The 27721-nt window shown below is 41.6% G+C and overlaps 1 protein-coding gene across 2 annotated transcripts; it reads right to left on the reverse strand.

Moving 5' to 3' along the window:
• Positions 1–774: 774 nt before the first annotated feature.
• ccnk (cyclin K) lies at positions 775–27612 on the reverse strand. Of its 2 annotated transcripts, none has more exons than XM_080202328.1 (11): positions 27298–27612; positions 20367–20567; positions 17708–17789; positions 15427–15558; positions 13555–13660; positions 10882–10939; positions 10553–10722; positions 9650–9828; positions 9423–9456; positions 7793–7867; positions 775–1820 (listed from the first exon to the last, which is right to left on the reverse strand). In XM_080202328.1, exons 2-11 carry the CDS (start codon positions 20561–20563, stop codon positions 1234–1236), a joined length of 1620 nt encoding a protein of 539 aa, XP_080058454.1. In that variant the 5' UTR covers positions 20564–20567; positions 27298–27612; the 3' UTR covers positions 775–1233. The 2 variants fall into 2 exon arrangements, with proteins under 2 accessions (XP_080058454.1, XP_080058453.1); XM_080202327.1 differs by having other exon boundaries at positions 10882–10960; positions 27298–27611.
• Between the last annotated feature and the right edge of the window lie 109 nt (positions 27613–27721).

Here is a 27721-nt window from a genome sequence, read left to right on the forward strand (position 1 = left end):
TGATGGGTTTCTGGGGCAGAGCCAGCACTTGTGCTGTTTTATGCAAGTCACAGCTGATGCAGCAATCAGAGCATGAGAATTGGTCTTAGTTTCCTTGCACTGGGGGCCAGCAAGGAAACAGTTAGAAATTTAACTGAGGAAGCTCCTGTTCCTTATCCGGAGGCCAGGATCAACCATGGGATAATGACGCCCCCAAAAAAGGCAGAACAGCTGCTATCACCACCTGGGGTAATAAGCATAGTTCTGGAAGAGAAAATCACCTGTACCTTTGCTTCGAAATGGGGATGTGAGCAGGAGGGGGTGAGAGGGGTGTGGAAGTATCATAATGAGGGTGCAAGAATCACCAAAGCTTTGACAAAAGGGTCATCTGGACTTGAAACATCAGATCTTCTCTCCTTACAGATGCTGCCAGACCTGCTGAAATTTTCCAGCATTTTCTCAAGCTTTGATGAAATCCACACTAGGGAGAGCACATCAGGTTTAGGGATAACTTTCCACAGTTTTAAGTCTTCCAACAGTGACTGTCTGAGCTAATGGATGAAGAGGCAACAGGGTGTCTGTTATTGTTGCCTTTGGAAAAGTGGCAAGAACATATTACATTGGAAAAACTCTTACCGGCTCTCAAGTTTGTATTCATTGGAGGTTAGTAACCTGTACTGGAAGTCTGTACAATAAGATTCCATTCACATAACCTTCACAGCCAGGGACAGATCCAGTACAGAACACAATACAAAGCTAGAGTCTTTATTCCCCCACCCCCAATTCATTCTCTTCCATTGAGTTGGTTACCACCGTTTGCAAAAGTTCCAACAGGGACATTAGTGGGCCAAAAACTGCTTGGCAAGAAGAGGAAAACTTCCATCACATATTAAGAAACATCTGGTCATTGATTTTGCCAGATAATTTCACTCAGCTGCTTCAAGAGCTGACTTATTTTAACTGGAAGCAACAGCAACTGACAGAACAAGTTGCAGGACTACATTTGGGTGGGAGGGAGAGAGGGGGAGAGAAAGCTGGCTAAACACAGGCGATGAGGAAGCTCCTTTTCACTCACCTGTACCTTAGAATGTATGGCAGAAAATAAAACTGAAGTATATACAACTATTGAACGATAAGCATTATTGTAGCCCAGGTGTGGGAAGTCAATGTGGACCATGTGCCTGGTTCATTTTGGGGCCACCCCAATCTCAGAAACCAAACCTCATTCGCCAATTACCAATGTCCAAACATCCATTACCTCAACCAACCTCCCCGCGTCAGCCCGGCCACAGGTGGCATGCCTGGTGGTGGTGGAGGTGGCCCAGGAGGTTGCCCCCCAGGCGGTACTGTGGGAGGGGGGTAACTGGTCGGTGGAAGACCCAGTGCTGGTGGAGGAGGCACTGTGTGAGCAGGAGGAATCCGAGGAGGGGGCAAGTAAGTAGGGTTGTACCCTGGTGGAGGATATCCTGGAGTTGGAGGTGGGATGTTGGGTGGATAATTTGTGGGAGGCGGCACGGATGGATTGGGGTAAACATGTGGATGGTAAGGGACATGAGTCGGCGGTCCATAAGATGGTATGTTTCCATAAGAGGGTCCGTCAGTCTTCATCATAGATTGCAAACTTTGGAAACCTTCCCCTGACATGTAGGAGCTCGTTGTCGACATTCCCATTATGTAGGCAGCGGCGGGTGGGGGTCGTTGGGGAATCTGTGGCTGCTGATGTACAGTGGGAGGATGAAGAGGTGGTGGGATGGAGGCTTTGGCCACTTCAGAGGAGTTTCCTGTTGAAGGTGGTTCACTTTCTATAATGCTGGCCCCTGTACTTATGGATGGTTTGCGTTCTGCAAGTTAATAAAGAGAGGCAAATTTTATCTTCAAACACTTTATAAATGTAGTGACTTTGTATATGAACACAGTATGCAGCATTACTTGTTTGGGGAGAGAAAAAATAAGTGACAGATAACAGTCAGCAGACGCACAAATGGAAACATTGCTGCAACAATTAATAAGGTCAAACAGCTTCTCTCAAACATAAAGCAATGGGAATGGCCGCAAAGCTCAATCAAAGTGTGGAACCACATTTCAGCAAGGAATCAGTCTCATATTGGAGTCTGATTGTTTACCACTTCCCCAAGTGTCATGTCAATCACATACTTTGGAATTAAGCCCAGCAATAACCACTTCCAGATCATTCATAGCAAACTTGTTCAAGTTTCAAAACAACTAGAATTACATCCAGTATGATTTGGTGCTTTGGGAAATGTGGATATGAATCTGGAATTATGTGGGCGCATGTCGTTTGACAGCTGGATGTCCTTTGATTTTTCTGCAATGTGTTCACCATTTCCCAACGTTTGTAAGGATGGAATGGTTTACTGCATTTGTGTCTCAAATCAATCACTGACAGATTATTTTTTCATTTGATCAGCTCTGTCTTACTTGTCAGTTGTGCATTTATTGGATGCTCATTTGTATTCAGATAGTGGGTGCTAACTGGGGTTTCACCTGTGCTTATATCTCTATGGGTGGCACAGTGGCAGTATGGTTAGCACTGCTAGTAGCGACCGGGTTCGATTCCTGGCTGTCTGTGCGGAGACTGCACCTCCTCCCCGTGACTGTGTGGATTTCCCACAGTCTGGAAGATGTGGTTAGGTGCATTGACCATGCTAATTCTCTGTGTACCTGAACAGGTGCTGGAGTGTGGTGACGAGGGGATTTTCACAGTAACTTCATTGCAGTGTTACTGTAAGCCTACTTGTAACTAGTAAACTAACTTCACTTTAGGAGCATTAGGAACAGGTTGAAACCAGGTTCAACTGGAGGTGTAAACAAAAGCTTGGAAATGTGTAAATTCAAGGCTCCAGCTCAATCCTCAAAATATCTTGTGAACCCACTGCCTTTCCCCACTATCAGGAAAACACTGACTGGTGAAATGTGGAGGCAAATCAAATTGAGCAGAGAAGTGTGAAGTGATACGTTACAATAGGAAACATGACGAAAGATGTGGTAACGTGAGACTACAAAAAAAAGGTAGTTGAAGACATTGTTTAAAAGAATTTTCTTTATAAATAAAATGACAAAGTTTAACAATAACAGTAACTCAGCAGAACTGTACTATGAAACCAGGAACACAAATAAAATAGGTCTTGCTTGCAGATTGAAAAGCCTTCCAAAACCAGCATATGCTCAGAACACTCAGACATCAGTGGAACAATCATGCAGAGAAATGGCTTATAAGAACACCAAATCCATCAGCTCCCCCCCACCCATAAAATTCAGTCCTCCATCAGGGCAGAAATACAACAAAAGAAATATCTTAACTATTGGCATGTCCATCAGCAGCTTTGTGGTTATGTTGTGACTAACAATACCACTAGTGAATCTTTGGAATCATAGTTGAAGAGGTAGATTAAGAATCTGTATGCGAGTGGTTCTCTTCCCCTCCCCCAGCAGAGTCAACTGGCAAACCTGGAAACACAGGAACCACTTCCTGGTGAACAATCGACAGCAGCACTACCTTCCCCCTTGTTAACAGTGCCTGACTCAAAATTTTCCTGAGTCTTAGTCATAATGTAAACAAGCGCGTTCTTGGTGTCTGCGAGCAGCTCTTCTGTGTTGCAGTCTCACAACCCAAGATACTGGACCATTCTGGCTCAAAATTATTCCTGGTAACGATCTCTGGTTACAACTAAAGTTCCTGATGTTGACCTGATCACCTGGTTTGAACTGACTCTCTTTGATGCTATAGTCATGTCCCTCCGATTGTTTATTTTGTTTCCTGCCCAGCTTTGCTCTGAGATCTGGATGAGGCAGATCCAGACGAGACGTTGGCCTTCTACCTAGCAACATTTCCACTGGAGAAAGCCCTGTAGCAGATTGTGGCACGATACAATGCTGGACTAAAAATCTTGAGCTTTGTACTCAAGTATCACCTGCCATTCTCTACAATCTCTCCTTCAGAGCTTAAATGGCTCATTCCGCCAAACCATTCGGAGCTGGAAGAAACAGTGCAGTACGTGCATAGCATATGCCAATCTTTTGCATGCATTCTTGAAACTTGTAGTGGTGTTGTCCGAAACAAGAGAATCTAGTAGACCATGAGCTGTAAAGATTTGACACGGTTTTGCAATTGTCACAGGGACTGAAGTATTATTCATGATGTGTTGCTTTGAACCATTGAATGCACATCAATGACAACCAAAAACATATGGCTCATGAAAGGTCCCGCAAAGTCCATACTCCCATGGATGAAGTGATGCTGGTGGCACCATCTTCTGATTTATCTGACAAGCGGAACAGAATTTCACCTTGTTCTCCAAATCCAGATCCATATTAAGCTATCAAACATATAACCTGGCTGGACTCCAGAGCACCTGGATGAGCCTCATGAATTTCATACACGACTTGTGAATGACCAGGAGGTAGAACTACCACTCTTGACCCGCACAGTATGCATCCATCCTGTACACTTAACTCGCTGTTATGCTTCACATTAGTTTGCAATTCATCAATCTGGTTGGCCATCCTTGCATCAGAAATCTCGACTTGAGTAGGATAGGATCTCTATCCATTCACTGCTCAATTTGCTTAGCACTTATTGGAGATTGGGCAAGTCTCTCCAGTAAGAAAATCGTCTCAGAAGGGCACAATATCTTGGATGGCAAATTCAACAAAGGGTGATGACTTGCTGTGTCCGTATTTGCGCTGTCTTCCCTCACTTTGTACAGGGTATTGTACTGAGAAGCTGACAATGTAACCACCCAGTGCTGAATTCTTGCTGAGGCCATGGAAAGAATACATTTCAACTCAGTGAAAAGATGCATTAGCAGCTTGGTTGGTACCTATGGTGAACAAGCGACGATAGGAGGTACAGATGGAATTTTTTCACCACAAAAACAATAGCTAGACTCCTCTTTGCCCAACTGTGAAAAAACCTTTTTCAGCCTTTCAAGGGTCAACATCCTAAATGCAAAACCAACAGACTCTTTAGACCATACTCCATTACATGAGAAGTATCATCCCCACATCATTGTAGGGCAAGCCATTGCACGACAGGATAAGCTCTATGTCTGGATCAAAAAAGACAATATTAACTGATTGAAGCAGAGCTTTCACATCACTGAAGGCCTTTTTAAAACTTGATCTGCAGTCTTCCTTATAGTTAAAATGTCATCCAAGTAGACTGCAACCTGAGAAATGCCTTGCAACATGTTGTCCATCATTCTTTGAAAGATCACTGGAGTGGAGGATATGCCAAAAACCAAAACGATTATACTTGAACAATCTTTTGTGCGCGCTGATGGTCACTTACTGCTTTGAATCTTCCTCTAGCAAGAGGAATGGATATACCCAGCTCATGTCCAGCTTTGAAAATGTCTTGCCCCACCACCCCTGCAAGAGTCGGAAACAAATCTTCCATCCTAGGTATTGGTAAGCATTGAACTTGGAAACCTGGTTCATGGTGAGTTTGTATTCACCACATATTTCACTATACCATCATTTTAAAGGACAGGAATAGTTGGAGCTGCCCAACGAGAGAACTGAATAGACTCAATATTTCCAAGTCTTCACAGCCGTTCCCAGTCCTCCTCCACTCTCCTTCTCACGGCGTTGGGTGGAGTTCTGGGCTTGAAAAAAAACATGGAGAGCCTGAGAACTACACACAAGCAATGTACCCAGTTCATTCTTGAACATCCGGAAATGTCTAACATTTTCAGTCACTTTTGTATGCTTGATCTTGCCATAGCAAACTCGGCCCCTTCTTTGATCACAAGGAGGCATGCCCTTGCTTCTTGACTATTACACACAATATTGACTTCCACCTTAAGTAACGGAATGGACTTTCCGGCATGCTTCCAAAGTTTGAGGTCTGCTAGAGTACATGCTGGTCTTGGTTAGAATCTCATCTCAACTTGTAGGTCTTTTCAGTAATTACAGGATGCAGAGGTTACGGTGTCCATTTTCATCTTGATTTGCTTTCCAACAGCAACCATTGTATAAATTGGCTCCTCTCAGACCTCATTAACATTCAACATGTTGTAAATGTACACTTCTTCCTGCTGAGTGCTCCACACAGCGAGTAGCTGCTTGATGCTCCCTTGAATTTAAATTTTATTGCTCAGCTTTGGCCTTGCCATTCACACCCCATATTGCTTTGCTAAATATCCCTTCTTATTGCATCCGTGACAAACAACGTGGGTAAACTTGCAATGATTCACACAATGTGGCCCTCCACACCCAAAACAAACCACTGCTTTCGCCTTGCAGCTTCTCTCTGTACTCGGTACAGTGCCCCCTCCTGGACACCAACATTAGCCTCCTGACTATCTTCAGCATTGCTGGCAGTCATTTCCATGCCCTAGGAAATTTCTAGTCTTCTCAAAAGGTAAGTGTGGCTTCACTCAAGAACCAACACTGAATGCTGTCCTCGTTAATGCCGCAGACCAGCCCATCTCTAAGCACATCTTCTAAAACTACCCCAAATTCACAGTGTTCTGAAAGCTGATATAATTCGGCCACATAGTTAACTATTGATTGACCTGCTTTTCAAAAAGGGCTATGAAGTTTGAATCTTTCCGTAATCACATGGGGCTTTAGAACCCTAAAAATGCACCAGTAAAATACTTATATAGAAGAAAATGCTTATTGGAACACTACTCAAAAAGGTAACATGAACTCAATGGTAACATTTTAAGGGGTTGCAGGAACAGAGACACTTGCAGGGTGGAAGTATGCAAATCTGTTTCAGGAAAAGAAGGGTGTTTAAAGAAAAAAGGTGATACTTGGCTTCATTAATAAAGAAATTGAGAACAAAAGCAAGAAAGCTATGCCAAATCTTTATAAAATACCAGTTAGGCCTCAGCTAAAGTACTGTGGTTCAATTCCAGATAATACACCCCCATCCCCTCTCTTCATCCTGCCATCCCACTCAACCTGCCTCAATCGGCCTTCCAACCCCGTCACTCTTGCCCTTCCCAATCTAAGTTGTCCACTCATGCCCTCTGAACCCTTCCCCAATCCCACAACTCCCCTGCACACCTTCCCTTCCATTCCCAGTTTCCCATCACTTTCATCCTACCATTCCACTCAGCTCCCCTACTCACTGACTCATGTCCTCCCTTGTTCAGCTTCCACTCCCCAAAACTCCCATCTCACTAGCTCATACTCTTCTCCTCCTCCAATCTCACCAGCCCACTGGGATTTCTCCACCCTGCCTTGATGTGGGGACATGGAACGGAAAAAGTGGTGAATGTGATAGAAACATTTTTTCCCCTTTTATCCATCAGACTCAAAAGGAATAAAACTAGGTGGTGTTAACTCAATTGAGGCGAATATTATTTATAATCACTGCTGAGAGGCTGAATTGTTTAATTCCACTTCAGAATGACAGGCACAACTTGCTTTTCTAAAACACCTTTCATCAAACTCAGGACATCACAAACCACATTACCGGTAGTAAATCTTGACGTGTCATCATTGCAACCCTCAGACAATGCATCCCTCTCCCATATATAACAGGAAAAATTAACACTTCAAAATGTAAAATAATCCAAGCTTATTTGTTAGCATAAGAACCACAACTGCATTATTATTATATTCTTTCACCAAAGGGTGAAGTTTTGTATTCAACCGACCTGCTCAACAATGCTCTCAAAAACACATTGAAGGATGCTAAGCTTGGAATAAACCATCACACTGAATAATTCAGCAACTATAAAATAGGCAATATATGGCAAATAAAAAAATAGAATTGTAAAGGCAGCCATATATTGTTGGCGTATCAGTGTCCACTGACAGAAATTCAAAAACTCACCTGGAGGAGGATGGCTGGTTGGTGGTAGTGTTGGATGTGGGGTTTCCAATTTGGGAATCTTAGGAGGCTGTAGCTCTGTAGAAAGTTGAGAAATACACATTTATACTTCAGGTACATACAGAAATATAAAAAAGTACTGAATTCAATAAATCTGGTACGTTGAACGCAAGCACCAGAAATTAAAATTGAAACGACCCGATTAAAACCCAACTGTTCACTTGAGTCCTTCAATGGAGGGAACCTGCTTCTCTCAGCCAGCCTTTCTACTCGTGGTGGCACAGTGGTTAGTACTCCTGCCTCAGAACGCCAGGTACCAAGGTTCGATTCCTGGCCTGTTTGTGTGGAGTTTGCACATTCTCCCCATGTCTGTGTGGGTTTCCTCCAGGTGTTTCAGTTTCCTCCCACAGTCTGACTATGCTGGTTAGGTGCATTGACCCGAACAGGCGCCAGAGTGTGGCGACGAGGGGAATTTCACAGTACTTCATTGCAGTGTTAGTGTAAGCCTTACTTGTGACTAATAAATAGATGACTTCACTCCACATTGTGTGATTGACTCTTAATATTCTCTGAAATAGCCAGGAAATCCACTCATACACAAATAATTGTGACCACCTTTGACCCAAAAGGAAAATTTGGAGTTTCTTTAAAATGTCTGTAGAGTCTGTAATTGTTTTTAAGAATGTTTGAAAAAGACTTTTTTAATAGTTTCAATCAGCTGTAAAGGGATAAATTGCAATTTTCTTGGTTAGTAAGAAACATGGGTCATGAAATATGGAAAACCTTGACCTGGAAGCAGTACCAACAGGAAATTAAGACCAGAAGCCATGTAGTTGGCAGACCCAAAGGAGAGCTACAAGTAGAGAACTGGAGACTGTTTCTGTATCTGTACACTGATCACCTTCAAAAGGGAGAACAGAACACACTAAATCTCTCTCAAAGTCAGGGACAGGTGGTCTTGAAGACAATGAAGGTCAGAAAAGGTCTAAAAGCTGGGAAGCTGTATGCATAGCTCAGAGACACTAATAACCTGGGTGCTGTTCCACGAGTTGCCAAACTGGGAGCAGGTTGGGGTTAACTCTGGAAAGCTATACAATCAGGACAGAGGGAGACCATGTTCTTAGACGTGTGCCTTGCTGATGATGATACCAATGAAATTCAGAGAATTGGTGTTATTGGACAGAATCCTTGACCTATCCTGCTTGGAACAACAACATATTACGTAGCCTTCTAATGCCACATCTGTGCAAGGAGTGATGCGCATGTTTATGGTGGTATAGGTGTATCGTCGTTTCATCAACTATTAGCAAAATTTACTTTTTTATTTGAAATATCATTTGCCTTTTAATTCATGTTAACTCACACTGATGTGTGTTCGGGTAGAAGTTAGAAAAAGTGAAATCATATTAGTAATTTCTTGGTGGGGGGGGGGGGGGGGAGGTGGTTATTTAGTACACTTGAATCTTTTGAGCTATAATTACCTTACAGGGACCATAACACAATAGTTACATTTAAAAAGATAGACCCTTTACCAATTCCAGGTGACAAGGGACAGACAATACACACACAAACACACAGACGGTCCAATCACTATGAAAACTGTGAGTACGAGATTAAAGTCTAAAAATGCTACCTATTGTCTTGCCATCTTCCTTTGGAGAAGAAACCTAACAAAGGGAAGAACAAATACAAAAGGTTATATTCAACGTACTAATAAGTTGATAGATACCAACTGAACTTGCAAAGGCATAAAATGGAGCTTAGTGGCATGTTTCACTCTGCTGTCAGACTGCACCCTTAATCACCAAGGATACACCTTAAGAAAATGGCTGTACCTATTATTTATATTGCCTCACTTACCGCAGGTCGTTTAATCTGCCGAGGCGGTGTTGACTGAGGTGAAAGCTTCTTGGTCTGCTGCACCTGTAGTGGTGGTATCGGTTGTTCCAAGCTCGGGATTGTTGGCATTTGCTGCTGGGGTGCCTGGGGCATCTGCTGTTGCCCCTGGGAATAAAGGTCCAGTATCTGATGGCAAATATCTATGCGAGACCAAAAATAAAGAGACATCAGTCATTGTAACTGCACAGAGTCTTTCAAAAGAAACACCCAGTTACAAAGTTCAGCATACAGATTTTACACAATGGATCAAAGCTGAACTTTGTTGAAGCTTTGATAAAGTTAAAATGACTGCATTGGATTACAAAGTAGAAGCATCTTAATTTTATTTACATGGCTACTTCATTTGAGTATAAATGGGTATTAGTTTCAACTTAAAGAAAAAATCTTCAAGTCCTCACTAAATCAGTGGGTTAGTTTACTGGGATTAAGTGCCACGAGCATCCCATCAATTAAATTAAAAGTTTTGGGAATTCCTTTCTTTCTCCACCTTCTTAAAGTTTACTCAAAATCTAAACCACTAAATTTAATAAGCCAATGGCACGTTGTTAAAAAAAAACAAGGCCAGCAAATTGGATTCAACTGGATTTTGAATTTGGTTTTTGGAGTGAGCATGGAATGGATTTGCCCAGTCCATTCTGACCTTTGGCTTTGTAACTTTAAGAATGGAGTAAAAAATTTATGAAAAAAAATGGCTTGCATATCACAACAGAAACTAAAGATCTACTTTGAACTTTTCAGGTTAAATTCAATAAGGAAACCAATTTTTTTAAAAAAATAGCCTGGTCATCTCAAGACTGAAAGGTTAGAAACATACACACACCATATTGCCAACACTGCTTTTGTGGTCTGGACTGTTTACTGTACCTTCTAGTAGTTCCACAGGCACATCCTGTACAAACTGCTCCCACCACCTTCTGTAAATGGGCTTAGCTGACCACTCCTGGATCTCAAATTTGCACAGCCTACCAGCTAGGTACATCACAGCCACAGCAATAATCTCTGGCTCCCATTGCAGACACAGCATGGTGCACAGGCTGCAAGACAAAAAAGTATGTTAACACAGGAGCCAAAGCAAAGTACCTGACAACAAGAAATAGACCAAAATATCAGCAATAATGAATTTTAGTTTGTTAATGGATAAATAGGTTGCCACAACTTTATAAACGAGGGTAGATTTTAAGATAGTTAGTTACCTGTCATTTACAAAGGTCCAAGCCATTTGCACCAGCTTTTGAAGTTTATTTTTGTCACCTGCAGAGAGAGAAAATTGGACTAACATTATGTGTAACCTCTAAGTTCAAAACCTATGAATTAAAAAGAAAATGAGAGTTAAGATTAAAGCATTAAAGTGCAATTAACTTCATTATTTTCGCACCACATTCAAAAACACATTTTAGTAAGCTTTCTAGCTTAAATCATTAAAAGGTGCCATGCCTTGTTTTGCCAAAACCCAATGGCTGATTATTTAATTCGGGGTGTCCAAGCTTTTTGGAACAAGAGATCACATGGAGCCTCTGATACTGATATGGTTCACACCTATACCTGCGTTAACTTGCGTCTACCCCAAAGTGCTGATATGATCTTGATTTTCAGATTTAAGATTCGCTTTGGCCACCAAAAAACCTTTCCAAATTTCCAGGTTGCACAAAATCCAGGACAAACTGAAGACTTAGAAATACAAGTACAAATAGAATGAAGCTTTCAAGGATTTTTGGGCTCTATGGTCACAGGTAGCTCTGGGAATACAGGTTAGACACCCCGCTTTAACTAACTCAGCTTTAACCATACCACACAAATCAGCACAACATGCAATTATTTCATAACTCATGCGTCAAATTCACGTCAGAATATCCCCCCCACTACACACTGCAATCATGTAAATGCACCACACAACATGGTACTTAGCCAGAAAGATTCCAGACTGAGCCCTTGGTATGTCTGCTTATTTCAACAGGGGAACAAGAAAGAAAAAATAATCGGGGAAGTCACCATAATTTATAAACACATCAACCTCTTCTTTAATTCAGAAGGGAAATGGAAACATTTGAGGGAGCTAGGTTGTCCTAATCATAACTTCTACCAGGGACACATGTACTTATGAACATTGGAAAAAGGAGCAGCAGTCCAAATGGCCCCCAAAACCTGCTGAGCCAATCAAATAAGCGCATGGCTGATCTTTTATCTCAATTCCACTTCCCTGTTTTATCTTCATCTCCCTTAATTTCTAAAGTTAGACTGAACTGTCTGAATATATTGAACAAGAGGGTATCCAGAATTCTCCCTGTTGGAGAATTCCAAACATAACCTTCTGAATGAAGGAATTTCCTTTCTGCTCTAGAACAATTGACTGCTTACCCTGAGATTATGGCCTCAAGTTCCAAACTCTGCAGCCAGGAGATCTATCTGGTCTAGGTGGCTAAGAATTTTGTATTTTTCAATAAATGGACAAATGAGGATAAACGGGAGTTTGAAACCAATGCCCACCTATGCTCAAATAGCTCTGTTGTGGTTCACAAAGAATGGACACTTGGCCAACACAAAGGGTTGAATGCTTCAGGAAACAATATTCCAGCAAGAATCCAAACCTGAGGGTTCAGATGGGCAGGAAGGGAGCTGAAGGAGGGAGGAATAATTACAGTGAGCCATAGGCAACACTTACAACCAAGGCAGCCAATTAGGTTCTATAATTACAACCAGCTACTCCAAAAAATGGAAAATTAACAAACCACAAAATGCAATAATGCAAACTCTGAGGATGAGTGTTTTTTTTTAAAAACTGATCTGCAAAGGGTGGGGGTCAAATCTGATCTGGCAGGTCCTTGCAGTCTTCCAAATCTTGGCACTTTCAAAAGACCTCCAAAATCTTAGAGGGAATTGCTAAGCAATCAATTGTCTGATTTCAAGAAGAAATTAGATATAGCTCTTGAGGCTAAAGGGATAGGATATTAAATATGATCAGCCCTGATCATAATGAATGGTGGAGTGGGTTCGAAGGTCCGAATGGCCCACTCCTGTTTCTAGTTTCAATGAATAAGCGAAAGCATCAAAAAGTAATCGTTAAGAAGTTTTTAAACTATTCAAAGGCATTCCCCCGAACCATGCAGAATGCATTAAACCAAGCACAGTTGAGAGCTCATACCTTACTAATTTTCTTTTCTATGGCTTGGTATCATATTCGGTTGTGCATTTACAAAGCAAGTTATACATTAGATGGGTACGTGCAAAGGGAGTATGCCCACACCACTTGCGTCATGCCTGAAATCACACTGCTTCTTTCTTACAAATGTAAGAGACAGCCAAGTGTAGGGGGTGTGTACATGTGCGCTTATATGCAAAATACTCCCCCCACACCCAAAACCAACATTGTTACAACAGCTTTAGACATGTATGCATTAATCCTTCAGCGTGAACATCCAATAGATCACACAGAGCAAGCTGTGGCTTGTCAATATCAACATGCACAAATCAAACGAAACCACACCAAATAAGGTTTATCAAGGCTATAATCGAATTCAGAGATTCAAGTGGTTGTTTTGTCAAGTTTCCTCATGATTTACATGAGTCTCAGCCCAAATGGGCAATTTTTTTGTGGTCATTTAAGATTCTGGTTACTAAAGCCAATGTTTTAATGCATTTGGTGCTCAATGGCAAGAGGCCACCTCTTGAAAACTTCCAAGGATCTAGAATCCATATTTCTAACCTATATATTGTTGTAATTACTGATCATTCAGAAATAGAGCTATTAGAACCTCGGGTTTCAGCTTTTGTTTGAAATATGTGCCTGCTATGCTGAACAAGCAGTGGTTAAAAACAAATGCAATAAACTGAGGTTGCAGATATTCTGCATAGACATGTAATTGCAGTACCTTTAAGTTGTTTGGCATACTTAAGCAAGAACTGATAGGGATGTTCAACCTGCAAGTCAAATTTAATTGTTTGCAATAATATCCTCTCGAGTACCATGACTTCTTCCTAATTTGGAAGAAAGGCAGAAAGAAACACAATAAATGAAGGCACAGTGAAACGGTACCCCTTTTCAAAACCACAGTAGTGCCACAATATACACATGTAGAGAGCTACATTACTCCAGCTGGTTAGGAGTTAACGGAATTTGGAGTTAACATAATTTATGTCCAAAGTTTATTCGAGAAATACAACACATCCCATTTACAGCTGTGCATTTGGACAACTGGGTAAAGAAAAACAGTTTTTCTAAACCAAATGTACAACAAATCTCTGTTTCACTGGATATAACGAACAGAATTGCTTTTCTTTTATCAGAAACCCAGTGACAGTACAATACCTCAGAAAATTAGTCTAGTTTAGGATCCATTTCTTTGACAAAAACAAGGTTCTAATAGTCTTGGTGGTGTATGATGCAGAGGTCCAAGTCCAAATGCATCCAAAAACTTCAGTCACTTTCTTCATTAACTCATTTTCAAAAACGCTTCTTTTGTATATTTCTGCCCTGCCGAGTTGTGAAATTATTTGTTGCAGCAACTAATCTTTCATTTAGCACTTTACAGTTTGGGTTAAAATGCAGACGAGAGAAATGAACAGTGTGTCCTCACTGCAAAATCATTTGAAGCTGGGGCCTGCACCTCTCTCTAAAAGGTGCACCTCTCTAAATAATGAGCCCAGAGATAGCCGCTCAGTACACAAAAAAAACCCTGAGATTCCTAATCTCCAATGTCTGTCACTTTCATCCTCTTCATTCTTTTCACCTCTACTCTTTACCTCCTCTCTCCTTTCCCTTGGTAAAATGAGCTTGTGGGTCAGATAAAAGGCACACATGGACTGAAGCTGATGATGTACAAGATCCTTATAAATTGAGGTTACGCTACGAAGGGATTTCATTCTGGAACAATTACAATTCAGTAAAGATGACAAAAATAAATTCACATTTGCTAATACTGAGTCTCTTGATGGACCAATCACGCCTATACCACCTTACCCCAGAAAATATTATTCTGGCAGGTGAGGGGAGGTGGAGGAACTTGCAAAATTCTACGTTATAGCAGAAAGCACAATGAAATACCAACATACATCAGATTTTCCAATACTTAGGAGAAACCCCCATGACTCGAGGTTGAATAAACTCGGATTGTTTTCACAGGAAAGGCAGAGACTGAGGGGAGACCTGATAAGAGGACTGCAGAATTAGAGGCGTAGACAGGGTGGATAGTCAGAGGCTTTTTCCTAGGGTGGAAGTGTAAATTACAAAGTGGCACAGATTCAAGGTGAGGAGGAGGAGTTTAAGGGAGATGTGGGGGAGAGATTTTTCGACGCAGAGAGTGGTGGGTGCCTGGAATGCACTGCCAAAGGTAGTAGAAGCAGGCACATTATCAGCATTTAAGAGAAATCTGGATGGGTACATGAATAGGGAGGGGAGAGGGGGATGCAGGCTGAAGACTTATTTTTAAGTTTAGTTAGGGCATCATGATCAGCATGGGCTTGGAGGGCCAAAGGGCATTTTCCTATGCTGCTTTGTTGATGCGTACTGATTAAAAACAAAGCTTGCAAAAATGTGACAAAACATCTTTTCACCCAGAAAAGGACAGTAGAAGGCTAGAACTGACAAACTGAAAAGGGTGGTAGAGGTGAGAGAAACTCATCACCATTAAAAGATACCAGCATGGACACAATGGACTGAATGACCTTGTGTCAGAAATTTTTTTATGATTTACCACATTGTTAATGTGTATCTTAAAACACGCAGAACTGCAATGAACACTAACCTTGGGATCATCTCCAAATTGTGAAAACTGGACATCGTTCAGCAAACTTCGAGCAGTTTTAATGATATCTTTACACTTTTTGGGAGTCTCTTCTACTTTCCCAGCCAGAAAGAGGCAGCAGGCTCCTGTAACCTATAAATTAAATTAATATAAAACAAGTCAGGAATACATGAGTATGACACATTTGCTGTGGTGAATGAAACCCAAGGTAGTGGATCTGTGATGATTTGTAAAGTACATTTCAACAAGACAATATCTCTGTAGGCATTGGCCCAGGCCATCCAACCGGAACGCTTAACATCTGCTGCAAATCCCAGACGTTTTTCAAAATAAGTGTCTTTATCCTTTAGTTCCCTGTGCCATGCTCTTTCTTCAGATAAACAGCTGGGCTATCCAACCTGCGCCAGTGCTGTTCTGCAAATAGCCTTTCACAACACATTACTGACAATAGCTGAGCTTTCTCTTGCTGTGGGGAAATGTTTGCCCTATCAGAGGGTTGGAAGGAGGTGCCTCCATTTTACCATTCTCAAGTCAGATTCTCCAGCTTCTTTTCAGCCTAGTTCTTTTGAGTTCAGAGACAGTATGTGGCCCATAGGACTCCAGGTCAGATCCAACCAACACGTGTGCAATAGCAGGATTAATTCATTTAGCGTACGCTCCAGTCCTTGTTTTATACAATCTAGCATACTAATGGCTTTGATTGGAATAATGACACTGTTAGAGAAATCTTCTGGTCTTTTATTGGAAAGTATTTAGGACAGAGCCAATTTCACAGGCCAGACTTAATTACTTACAATACACAACAGATTACCTCCTTAAAAAAATTTAAACTAGGGAAAAAAATTGCCAATGTAACATTTCTAGAGAAATGGTTTTTCCAAATTTCTGCAAAGATTATTCAGCGACACTGAAGGGTGCTTTCCCCATTCACAAAGATCTGTCCTTATCCAAAGGCATTTTGAAATGTTTGTGAAGCTTCAAACTTCCTTTCTTCCATTAAGAGAAATCCAGCAAGTTGAGGTCTCAAGGAGAAATATCAGTTTCAGTGCCTATGGCCCTCACAGGCAAGGATGCATTTATTGCTGTGCACTGGTTGCCCCAAGATGCTGGTAATCCCTGGTTTACATTGTTTCTTGCCAGCCCAATAGAGCCAATCCTATACTGTGAATCAGAGTCAAGAGTGGGCTAGCTCTACATCATTAATGGAACAATTGTAATGCTAGAATTGGTGATTACGTGTCTTGATATATTGTGCTCAGAGTATTTAAAATCTTCATCTTATTGCCTGTACTGTAACAAGGGAGGTTGAAGAAACAAAATGAGACTACCGGATAACACACAGCACACCAAGTTTTAAAGTGTGCTGCATTATCCAGTTTCCTATGTTAGCAAAAAAGAGGACGAATATCTGGATCCTGCTCCCATCTGCTGAAACTGCATCCAGGTTATCAAGGAAGCTGAAAACTCCACCCTTTCTTTCCCAACGCAAACCATCATTTTAAATCCGTGAACCATGTCTCCCTCCAAACAAAGGTGAAGATTTCTTGTTCTTGCGGGTCGAACCAAGTAACTAACTGGTTTCCAGTTTCTTTCCCTTCACCCACTGGCTGGTGGGATTGTGCTCATAATTTCACTCATCTGTTGAATCATGATGAGTATTACCTGCAGTGGATCCTCTTTCCACTCCTGCGCTATTACCGCTGGTATTGCACAAGGACCAATCCCTTCCCTGCCTCCCTCAGGCTTTTGTTACCTTTGTAATTGACTTTTCCAACACACTCCTGGCTAGCATCACACATTCAACCCTCCATAAAAACTCTACCACCCATGATTATACTCACCAGCCATCCACCGCCTCATGCTTGCTGACATACACTGACTCCAGTAAACACACATGCTTCTTTTCAAATCCTTTCATGACCTCTCCTCCTCAAACTCCACACAACTCTGCAAGGTATCTGTGTTCATCCAATTCTGGCACCGATTACAATTGCTCCGCCACTGATTCTTGTGCTTAGACATCTTGGCCCACAGCTTTGGTGTTCCCTCCCTAAAGCTTCACCTTTCTTTTCTTCTTAAAGATGCTCCTTCAACCAAATTATTGGTCTTTTGCAGTAAAATCAACTTACATAGTGTGACATGAAATTCTGCTTTAGAGCACTCTTCTCTTATTACATTAACACAAGACACTGCAGAAGATATAATGGAGCAATATACATATCTCATCCTCACAGCATTAGAAAGTTCTTACATTTCATTGAAAACGGTTGTTGGTACTTACGTATCTTGGAAATTGTTTGAAGGAATGAAACATATAAAAACGATGAAAGTAGATGATTCCTGTGGCCAGTGTGTCATAATGTCTTGGGAGTTTTGGTTAAAGAAAGATTCAGTTTGCAATAATTTCTGTCGCAGCTATAAACATAGCGGAAACAATGATTTCAAACGCAACTGGATGAGCACTTGAGGGAAAGAAACTTGGCGGGCTGTGGAGAAAAAGAGGAGTAGCACTGAGTTGCTACAGAGAGTTTGCATGGACTTGATGGGTTGAATAGCCTCTGTACCATACTGACTCCATGGTAGAGTAGTTTAAAACAGTTAATCACAGGACAAGTAGAACAATACTCAATTTTTTTGAGAAACCAAGGAACATAAGAATACACAATTTACGAATTAGTGTAAATGCTGTTATTGTTGCCAATCCTCAACTCAAGATTTTAATCAAGCAGAAAGTGTTATGCCTTAAGCAGCAGTCCTTGTCCTGATGTAAAAGGACATGAATGACAGACAAGTAGTTGAATGGACTGCAATGTTGGAATTGGCTGCAGTGAACATTTGCACACAGCATAAATACGGATAGCTTGTTTGTTCATTACAGCAACTCAATATTCTTAACAGAGAAGTTCTCCAAATGAAGGTGTTACGAAATGGCTGTTGGTAATTGCCGAGCTGCCTAAATCCCAAAGGGAAACTTGGACAAGTTAAACAACAATTTGAAATTTATACTTTATAACAAGGAGTTCTGAAATCAGGAACAAAAATGTCAAAACCACTTATGGAAATTTAAAATTAAAACATTAAAAAAAAGGTTACATTAAAGATGTTAAAAGTAGTCCTACAACCATTCCCCAAATGATTTCTGCTTAGTTGAAGTCACAGCTAAACACCCCTTTCCAGGCAACAATCTCTATAGGTTCTTAATCTATAAAAATCCCAGAGATATTACCACAAGATAGCCATTGTTGCTAGAGGGGAGGCATTTCACAAGGTTTTACCCTCTCACTCGATAAAGCAAATTTTAAGATTTGGAACAAAATGTTGCAATCAGAGTGGCTAGATCTCACTTTGCTGCTTTCACAGCCCTCTCTCCAAGCACAGGACATTCTTCAAGATATCATATGGTCATACTCTATCTACCTAGCTTTCCATCAATATGTTTTCTCTCTTTCATCATTTAAACCCAATTGCTCTTAACCTCTGCTGGAAATTACCTTTCCCAGAATATAAAAATCTTTTATGTTTTATGGCTACGACATTTGGGTAAAAGTGACTTAATACTTTGCTTTATTCTTTTATGATCTTCACCAGTTGTGAATCTACCATTTGAAATACAACAGCAAAACTTCAACTCAAGCCCTTATCTCCAAATGCAAATTTAAATACAAGCTGTTTCCTGCTCTTCCATTTTAACTTTGCTCATCTCGAATTCAGATGCTCACTTTTACACTTAACGCCTTTTGATTATTTAAATCTTCTGTCTTCAGTTTAATTGAATTAGTCACACCATATACAAGCCTGTTTCACAATATGCACAGTGAAAATACATCATTTATTTACAATGGACACTTATCATTTGGTATTTAAGACTCCTTTGCTGTGGCTAAAGTTGTTTTTTTACCCCAGGGTTAAGCTTGTTCAAAATGTTCAAAGGGTTATGTGGTAACATCCAAGGGCAAAGCTTGATGAGGCAACATGTAAAATGTGTACACATTGAGGCAGAGTTGCTACTGACTGAGCTAAGATTCACTGAAGACTGAGTGGCTGTGGTTAGGGAAGGGGAGGAGGAAAAGATGTGATTGCAGGTAGCGAGAGAGTTTCCTTTTGGAGTCAGTAAACCTTTGTCTAAATTAAAAGATTATGCTTAGGAGCACTTCATTTTATAATATGAAAAGACAGCAGAAAAATATTAGAGGATGCAGCTCACAATCAGGTTCTAGGGGTAGAGAAGCACCTGCTTCAAATCACAACAAACCTCTAATGGACACAGCGCTCTTCGCAATTCTACCGCCTGCAAGGAAATTGTGGTTCCCTATTTGTATCTGGAATTGGATAAATGAAAAATGATGGTTCAATTTCTAAAGCAACAATCTCTGATGGTACTCATTATACCCAACCTATTTTCTAATTCCTCAGTGGGAATATCAATCCTCAGAAGGGGAAGTCAGGAGCAATGAGTGCTACTGTCAGACTAGCTACACAAGAAATAACAGCGATGGATGTTAACTATGGATTGGAAGCTGTAACATTTTCTTCTCAGAAATCTAATAAATAGTATCAAATTTTACAGCAAGGTTCATATTCAGACAGCAAGATACAAATTTTGGAAGATTACTTATTCTGGGTTGTCACAGAAATGAAACCTTAACACTTTCTCTATCCATTGATGCTGCCAGACCCGTGTCATCGAAGAGCTACGTGATCTGGGTTTGAATCTAGCTAAAATAATTGGGTCAAAATCACTTCTCCGCCAGCTGTGACACTTCCATGTGAAGTTGACTCAATGTATTTCTTAATATCAGAACAATTTTCCAATGGCTGGCAGGGCTTGGAGTGGAAGATTCCGACATTGGGAAAATAGATGTTCTCTCTTTTGCCCAGTCCTGGCACCCTCACCTCATTGAACAAAAATTTTGAAAAGAAGCACAACATTGAAAGGATACAGTCCCAGACGTGTTCCCACGTCAAATATAAATCTGGCACCCTCCCGGCGGTAGCGTGCCTCTGTTGCTGGATCAAGGCCCTCCAGCTGTGACGGGGTGTGTGCAAGATCTTTCTTATCCCAATACCAGCATGGCTTCCTGAGGTCCACGTTTGCCAGTGCCGTTGTCGGGGTGGAGTTCTCCTTATTTTCCTTCATCTACCTAGAATCAGATAAGCAAGCATTCACTTAAAACCAGTTTGCTGAATTCATAATTAGCTTTACAACAACTATCAAATTATGGAAAAACCACTGACCTTCCAAAAACACGCACGATTGAAATACTGATTTAAAGCATTTGGGAGGGTTAATTCTGTAGTTCAGTTAGAATGCTTTCTGCCACTGATGTTGACTTTTAAAATTCATGAGGAGCGGTGTTAAGTTTTGCCAAGGTTTTAATTTCAAATGAAATAAACACAAATAGCAAGACTAGGAAATAAGTCTCCAAAAAGACTTAATTATTGTTGAGACCTTCAATGGAAGCAGTTCTGGCGCAGTGGTCAAATGGCTGCGGATTTGCATTGAGTGCACCTCGTATTGATGGTGCAGACAGATTTCATCCCCATTTGCAAATAATTGCTCCTGAACTCTGGTGTGTGACTGGAAGGAACCCAGGGTAAGAACAAAAGTCAACTGCAAGTACACCAACTTGACAGTAATGAAATTGCAGTGGTTGGCACTGCTGGCTCACAGTGCCAAGGGCCTGGGTTCAAATCCCAGCTTGGGGGCTCACTGTGCGGAGTTCTCCTTGTCTGTGTGTGTTTCATTCGGGTGCTCTGGTTTCCTCCCACAGTCTGAAAGACATGCTGGTTAGGTGCATTGATCCAAACTGGCGCTGGAACGTGGCAACTGAGGATTTTCACAGTAACTTCATTGCAGCATTAATGTAAGCCTAATAAATAAACTTAAAATTTCTGCATTCTAAATAAATTCCACAATGAAAGACACTGAGTTAACTATCTTTACCTACTATTAAAATTCTTGTTTAATGTTAAGAGACAATGATAATCTCTGCAAATGTGTGTTGCAATACCGTTCAATACTAAGGCTGGATTTTAGAATAGGAGTTCAGAGTGCACATACAAGCCTTGTTTTATATGCATGTTTTGCATCATAATTTGGCAGCTATTTCAGCTCGAGGAGAAACAATGGATAATTAGAAAATATAATCTCCATTATAAATTTAACCAGCAAATTTCATATACCAGTCAAAAGAGAATAATAGTTTTCACTTAAGACGCAAACCATTTAATTCACTCTCTGCAAACTTACTTCAATCTGGTGATAGCATTACAATCTAAATTTACAAGTTGTCAAATCAAGGATCAATTTTCATTGACATTTTGCCTGCTGAAAAAAGGAGTTGCAAACTAATTAAAATCGTACTATCTATCTGCGCAAGCCTTGGATTGGGAAGAATAGGCTCAATGAGGACAGTATGAATGGATGTGCGTGTGTCAAGTCTGAAACATTTAGTCCAAGTATAAGTGGCTGGGGCAAGACAGACAAGGAAAGAGTTGAAAAATTGTAAGAGCCAAAAAAATGACACGGATGTGGATTTGGGAGTGAGGGCAGGAAGGGTGGTAAAGGGGAACAGAGTGTGTAAATGAGTGATCTTTTGGTGTTAGAATACAATACTGACTGTCAACAGATTGATTGTTGGAGACAATGAGTTTGGTGTCTCACAACACAGATTTTATATTCTGTCTTTAAAAGATTACATAGATCTCTTCCGACTGTGAATATCAAAGATTAACAATACACACCCCCAAGTCTTAAAAGGCCCTGCCTGTAAAGAGCTTCCAAAACTCACTCAAAATAGAAATGTGATTTCTACATGTGCACTTACATTTCAAATTAATCACATTTGCAAGCACTTAGATATCAGACCTCCAATTAGTGGTTTTTCAAATTTCTGGAGTCTTACTAATTGCATTACACACACACTTAAATTAACTCATCTCCCAGTCAGTTCTTAGAGGGTCACCACACCTCAGGCAAGGTTGAAAAGGCAGGCTGGGAATTGAACCTGTGCTGCTAGTGTTGCATTGCACCACGAACAGAGGAAACAGGTGTCTTGCCGTCTCTTTCTCTTCAAAGAAAGCTCCAAAGGCTGGTAACCCAAGACAAGTATACCTGTGTTTTGCTAACTAATTGCAAAGGGGAGTTTAAGTCTAAGAGGAATATTGCCTGTATTGGAACTCAGTGATAGGTTTGTATCTTGTCATGATTACATATTTTCAATTGTTAAAGGTTAAGCTAATTCTGTTATAATTAAATTGTGCTGTTAAATAAAGTTTGTTTTGATAAATGCTTCCCAGTTTGCCAATAGAATCATGCCTGTGGGGGATGGGGGGGATTGGGGGGAGGACATCTAATCCTCTCAACTCTCCTACTAATCCTCTCAACTCTCCTACCAAAATAGAAAATTGTTGAGTCTAGTCTGGCCTAATATACCTTAAGAGTTTCTGATCTGGTTTTCTAACAGTCAGCATAACATTTTGAATCAAGTAGGATTGCTGATTGCAATTTGTTATCAACTTCAATATCTGTACCAATTTAAACTAAGTGTAATGTTTCTCCAAATCTAGGCTTTCATCTCACTTGAACATGAACAACTTCTGCATGTTAACAGAAATTGGTACTAACACACACACTGAACATCTCTTTGCATTTGAGGTCAACCCCAATATTAAATATTTTAAGAACACAATTTTGTATTAAGATTCCCTGTTGTTTTGCAAAATTCTTTCACATAAGAACATAAGAAATAGGAGCAGGAGTAGGCCATCTGGCCCTTCGAGCCTGCCCCACCATTCAATAAGATCATGGCTGATCTGTCGTGGCTCAGTTCCACTTTCCCGCCCTCTCCCCATAACCCTTAATCCCCTCTCTTATCAAAAACCCATCAACCCGCTTCTTAAAAATATTTAGCGAGGCAGCCTCCACCACTTCAACGGGCAGAGAATTCCAGATATTCACCACCCTTTGAGTGAAGAAGTTCCTCCTCAACTCTGTTCTAAACCGCCCCCCCTTTATCTTGAGGCTGTGCCCCCTAGTCCTACTGTCTTTTTTGAGCGGGAAGAGTCTCTCCACCTCTATCCTATCCATCCCATTCATCATCTTATACGTCTCAATGAGATCTCCCCTCATTCTTCTAAACTCTAACGAGTACAAGCCTAGTTTATTCAGCCTCTCCTCATAGCTCAACCCCCTCAACTCCGGTATCAGCCTAGTAAACCTCCTCTGCACTCCCTCCAAGGCCAAAATATCCTTGCGCAGGTGCGGCGCCCAAAACTGCACACAGTACTCCAGCTGCGGCCTCACCAATGCCCTATACAGCTGCAGCAAGACCTCCCTACTTTTATATTCAATCCCCCTCGCTATGAAGGCCAGCATCCCATTCGCCTTCCTGACCACCTGCTGCACCTGCAGGCTGGGTTTTTGCGACTCATGCACAAGGACCCCGAGGTCCCTCTGCACCGTCGCCTGCTGCAGTTTTTCGCCCCGTAAGTAATAGTCCTTCCTACCATTCTTCCTACCAAAGTGGACCACCTCACACTTGCCAACATTAAATTCCATTTGCCATTTCCTGGCCCATTCGCCCAGCCTATCTAGATCCTTCTGCAGACTCGTCCTTTCTTACAAGTGTGAATTTCTGCTCCTTGAACAATTCTTTGACATTGAGTTTTTTGCCATCGTCTCAGATGGGACACAAGACTGTTTGAAATCTCAGTCTCCTATTCAATCTGAAGCTGAGTTTTAACCCTTTAGTTCCTCCATGAGGGAAGACTATACATTTCAGGCTTAATAACAAGTCCATTGTCCGCTGCTGAAACCCCCAGACTCATCGAATGCTTTCCTGGCTAGCTTATGTTTCACCCTCCACAGACTATACTTCAACTAAACCCACTGCCCCACATTCTACCTCCCAATATCTTCCACTCATTCATCATTGCGCCTCTGCCAAACAGCATTGGCTCAATGCCTCAAATTTAGCAATCTCATTTTCCATGATCTCTCCATCATGAACTATTCCAATTTGAAACAATTTTTAAAATCTCACCTATACATCAATGAGTCCTCACAACTTTTCAGCAATAGTACTGAAGACTTGTGCTCCAGAATTTGTTACATTCCTAGCCAACCTGTTCCTGTAAAGCTACAAGACTGGCATTGATTTGGCAATGTTGAAAATTTCCCAAGTCTGTCCTGTTCACCAAAAGCAGGCAAATTCAACTTGGCCAATTACACCCCCAAAAGTCTATCATTGAATATCAATAAGGGGATGGAAGGGGTTGTCTAGAGTTCTATCAAGCAGCATTTACCTCACAATAACTTGCACATGGATGCTCAGTTTGTGTTCCGTCAGGTTCAGCGAGGTCCTGATCATATTACAGCCTTGGTCAAATCATGAACAAAAGAGCATAACGGAGTTGAGTGCGACTGCCCTTGACACCAAGGCAACATTTAAAGGGGCCCTAGCAAAACTAGAGTCAACAAGAGCCAGAGGAAAATTCTCCAATGGTTGGTACTGTGCACAAAGGAAGCTATTATTTTTGGAGGTCAATTACTCAGTTCCAGGATATCAGTAAAGTTTCTCAGGAGTGGTGCCTGAGGTTCAACCATCTTCAGTTGCTTCAATGACCTTCCTACCATTACAAGATCCAAAGTGGGGACATCTGCTAATGACTGCACAATGTTCAGCACTATTCACAACTTCTCAGATACCAAAACAGTCTGTATCCATATGCAACATGCCTTGGGTAACATTCTGGTTTGGGCTGATGAATGCAGGTAACATCTGTGGCACGGGAAGGCCCTGGGTAATGGTGATTTCCAATAGGACCTACCTATTTCACCACAATATTCAAAGGTATTACCGTCATTGAATGCACCATTACCAACATCCTGGTTTTTGGGGGGAGTGGTTTGCCATTGATCAGAAACTCAATTGGACCAGCTATATAAATACTGTGGCTACAAATGCAGGACAGAGACTTGAAACTCCATGGTGAGTAATACACTTCTGCCCCTTCAAAGTCCGCCTGCCATCTACAAAGCACAAGTTAGGAGTACGATGGAATACTCTCCGCTTGCCAGGATGAGTGCAGCTTCACAACACCCAAGATGTTCAATACCATCTGGAATGAAGTAGCCCTGCTTGATTCTATCCCCCCCCAGTATCAGTGATGAGGGATCTGAGTGTCCTTATCAATGAATCACAGGTGCTGCATTTAATGAAGGAAAATGGAATCTTGGCATTTATTGCAAAAGGACTGGATTTTGAAAGTTAAAATAATTGTTACAATTGTATACGGTGTTGGTGAGACCACACCTATACTGTGTCCAGTTTTGGTCTCCAGTAGTAGCACTGGAGGCAGTTCAGAGGAGGTTCACCAGACTGATTCCAGGGATGAAAGGGCTGTCATACAGTAGCAGGGATATCCCATCTGACATCTAGTGCTCAAAACATTTTGATTTAATTTGTCGCATGTATCAGGATATAATGAAAAGTATTGTTTCTTGCATGCTATGCTGACAAAAGATAGCATTCATGGGGTACATAGGGAAGGAAAGGAGTCAGTGCCAAATATAGTATTGCAGATAAAATAAAGAGAAAGATCAGCTTAACATACAACAGGTCCATTCAAAAGTCTGATAGCAGCAAGGATAAAGCTGTTCTTGAGTTGGTTGGTACGCATTATCAGACTTTTGCATCTTTTTCCCTGATGGAAGAAAGTACATCTGGGGTGGTCCTCGATTATGCTGGTTGTTTTTCCAAAACAGAGTGTAGACAGAGTCAATGGATAGGAGGCTGGTTTGCACGATGGATTGGGCTATGCTCACAAGCCTTTATAGTTTCTTGCAGTCTTGGTCAGAGCAGGAGCCATACCAAGCTGTGATACATCCAGAAAGGTGCACCTATGATGCATCTGTAAAAATTGGAGAGTTGTAATGGTCTTACCAAATTTCCTTAGCCTTCTGAGAAAGGTGAGGCATTAGTTGAGTTCCTTAACTATAGCACTGGTGTGGTGGTACCAGGACAGTTTGTTTATGATCTGAACACCATGAAACATGAAGCTCTTGCCCATTCCCACTTCATCACTATTGTGTAGACAGTGGCATATTCTCCACTATGTTTCCTGAAGTTGATGTCTATCGCCTTTGTTACATTGACAGAAAGATTATCATCACACTATTTCACAGATTCAGTATCTCTTCTCTGTACTCCGCCTTGTCATTGTTTGAGAAATGATGATAAGTAATGATAAGGGATTAATTTATCTAACTGACTTTAGTGTAGCCCTGTTGTGCACAAGTGGCTGTGAAAAATAGGTATTAAAATAATTGGCTATAAAATACTTTGCATTTTAAGTGAGTTTAAGAAAGAAAAATGTAGATGAGTTCTCCAAAACTTACCTTGGCAATAGAACTAAATATAATCTAATTGTTCGTCAATAGAACGGATCGAAGTGTTAGCAAGTGATTAGAATTCCTCAAAGCCATAATACCCTGAAATTTATATATTCTACAAGGGAGCATTGTCCGCAGTTGTCCTTAAAAACTTCGCACAAAACAAAGGCATGGGGCGCCCTTGGCCCTCTGTGTACTGAAAAACAGCTCAACAACAAATTATCCACGGGTTACAGAAAGGGCTTTTTGTAAAACGTATCCCCTTTATGGGGAGGGACATTACACAATCCAAGCCACTTCAGCCAGAACATGTGAAACTGCGATATGAGCCCCACTATTATTTACTCCCACCTCCTCAAAAGGAGGGCGGCTGGTCCGAAACAGCTCGTGGATGTCAGCTTCAGAAGTGAGCACATAACCCGGGGGCGGCGGCAGCAGTCACTCGCTGCCGACATGCGTCCGCCGCGTTCTCTTACCTGAGACAGCGCTGAGGCCCCAAGCCTCCACTGCACCACCAGGCTCAGCTCCCTCAAACCCCGACCGTCCAACTCTACCCGTTCCCCCCCGCGGTAACAATCGAGCGGCTCAGTCTCAACAGCCGCGGGGAGTAAGAGTGGCAAGTGGTGAGGGCGACGACGGCTCAACGGACGAAACTGTCCCGAATCTCTCACCGGCACTTTCACTCCGACTCGCACCAACTTCCCAAACGAGTCACTGACAGGGCGCCGCCATTTTGAACGAACCACCCCCACGCAGACAATAGCCAAGCGCGCAGACTCGGCCGGCCCGTTCTCTCCTCCCCTCCTCCACCCCGCCCGGGGGCAGATTGTGACGTCTCCTGATTGACATGTGAAGCCGGTCAATCGGGATCCGTTAGAGGAGGGCGGATGACATCATCAG

Source organism: Carcharhinus amblyrhynchos, chromosome 14, assembly GCF_965287045.1.
Source record: "Carcharhinus amblyrhynchos chromosome 14, sCarAmb.v2.hapA, whole genome shotgun sequence".
Classification (NCBI taxonomy): domain Eukaryota; kingdom Metazoa; phylum Chordata; class Chondrichthyes; order Carcharhiniformes; family Carcharhinidae; genus Carcharhinus; species Carcharhinus amblyrhynchos.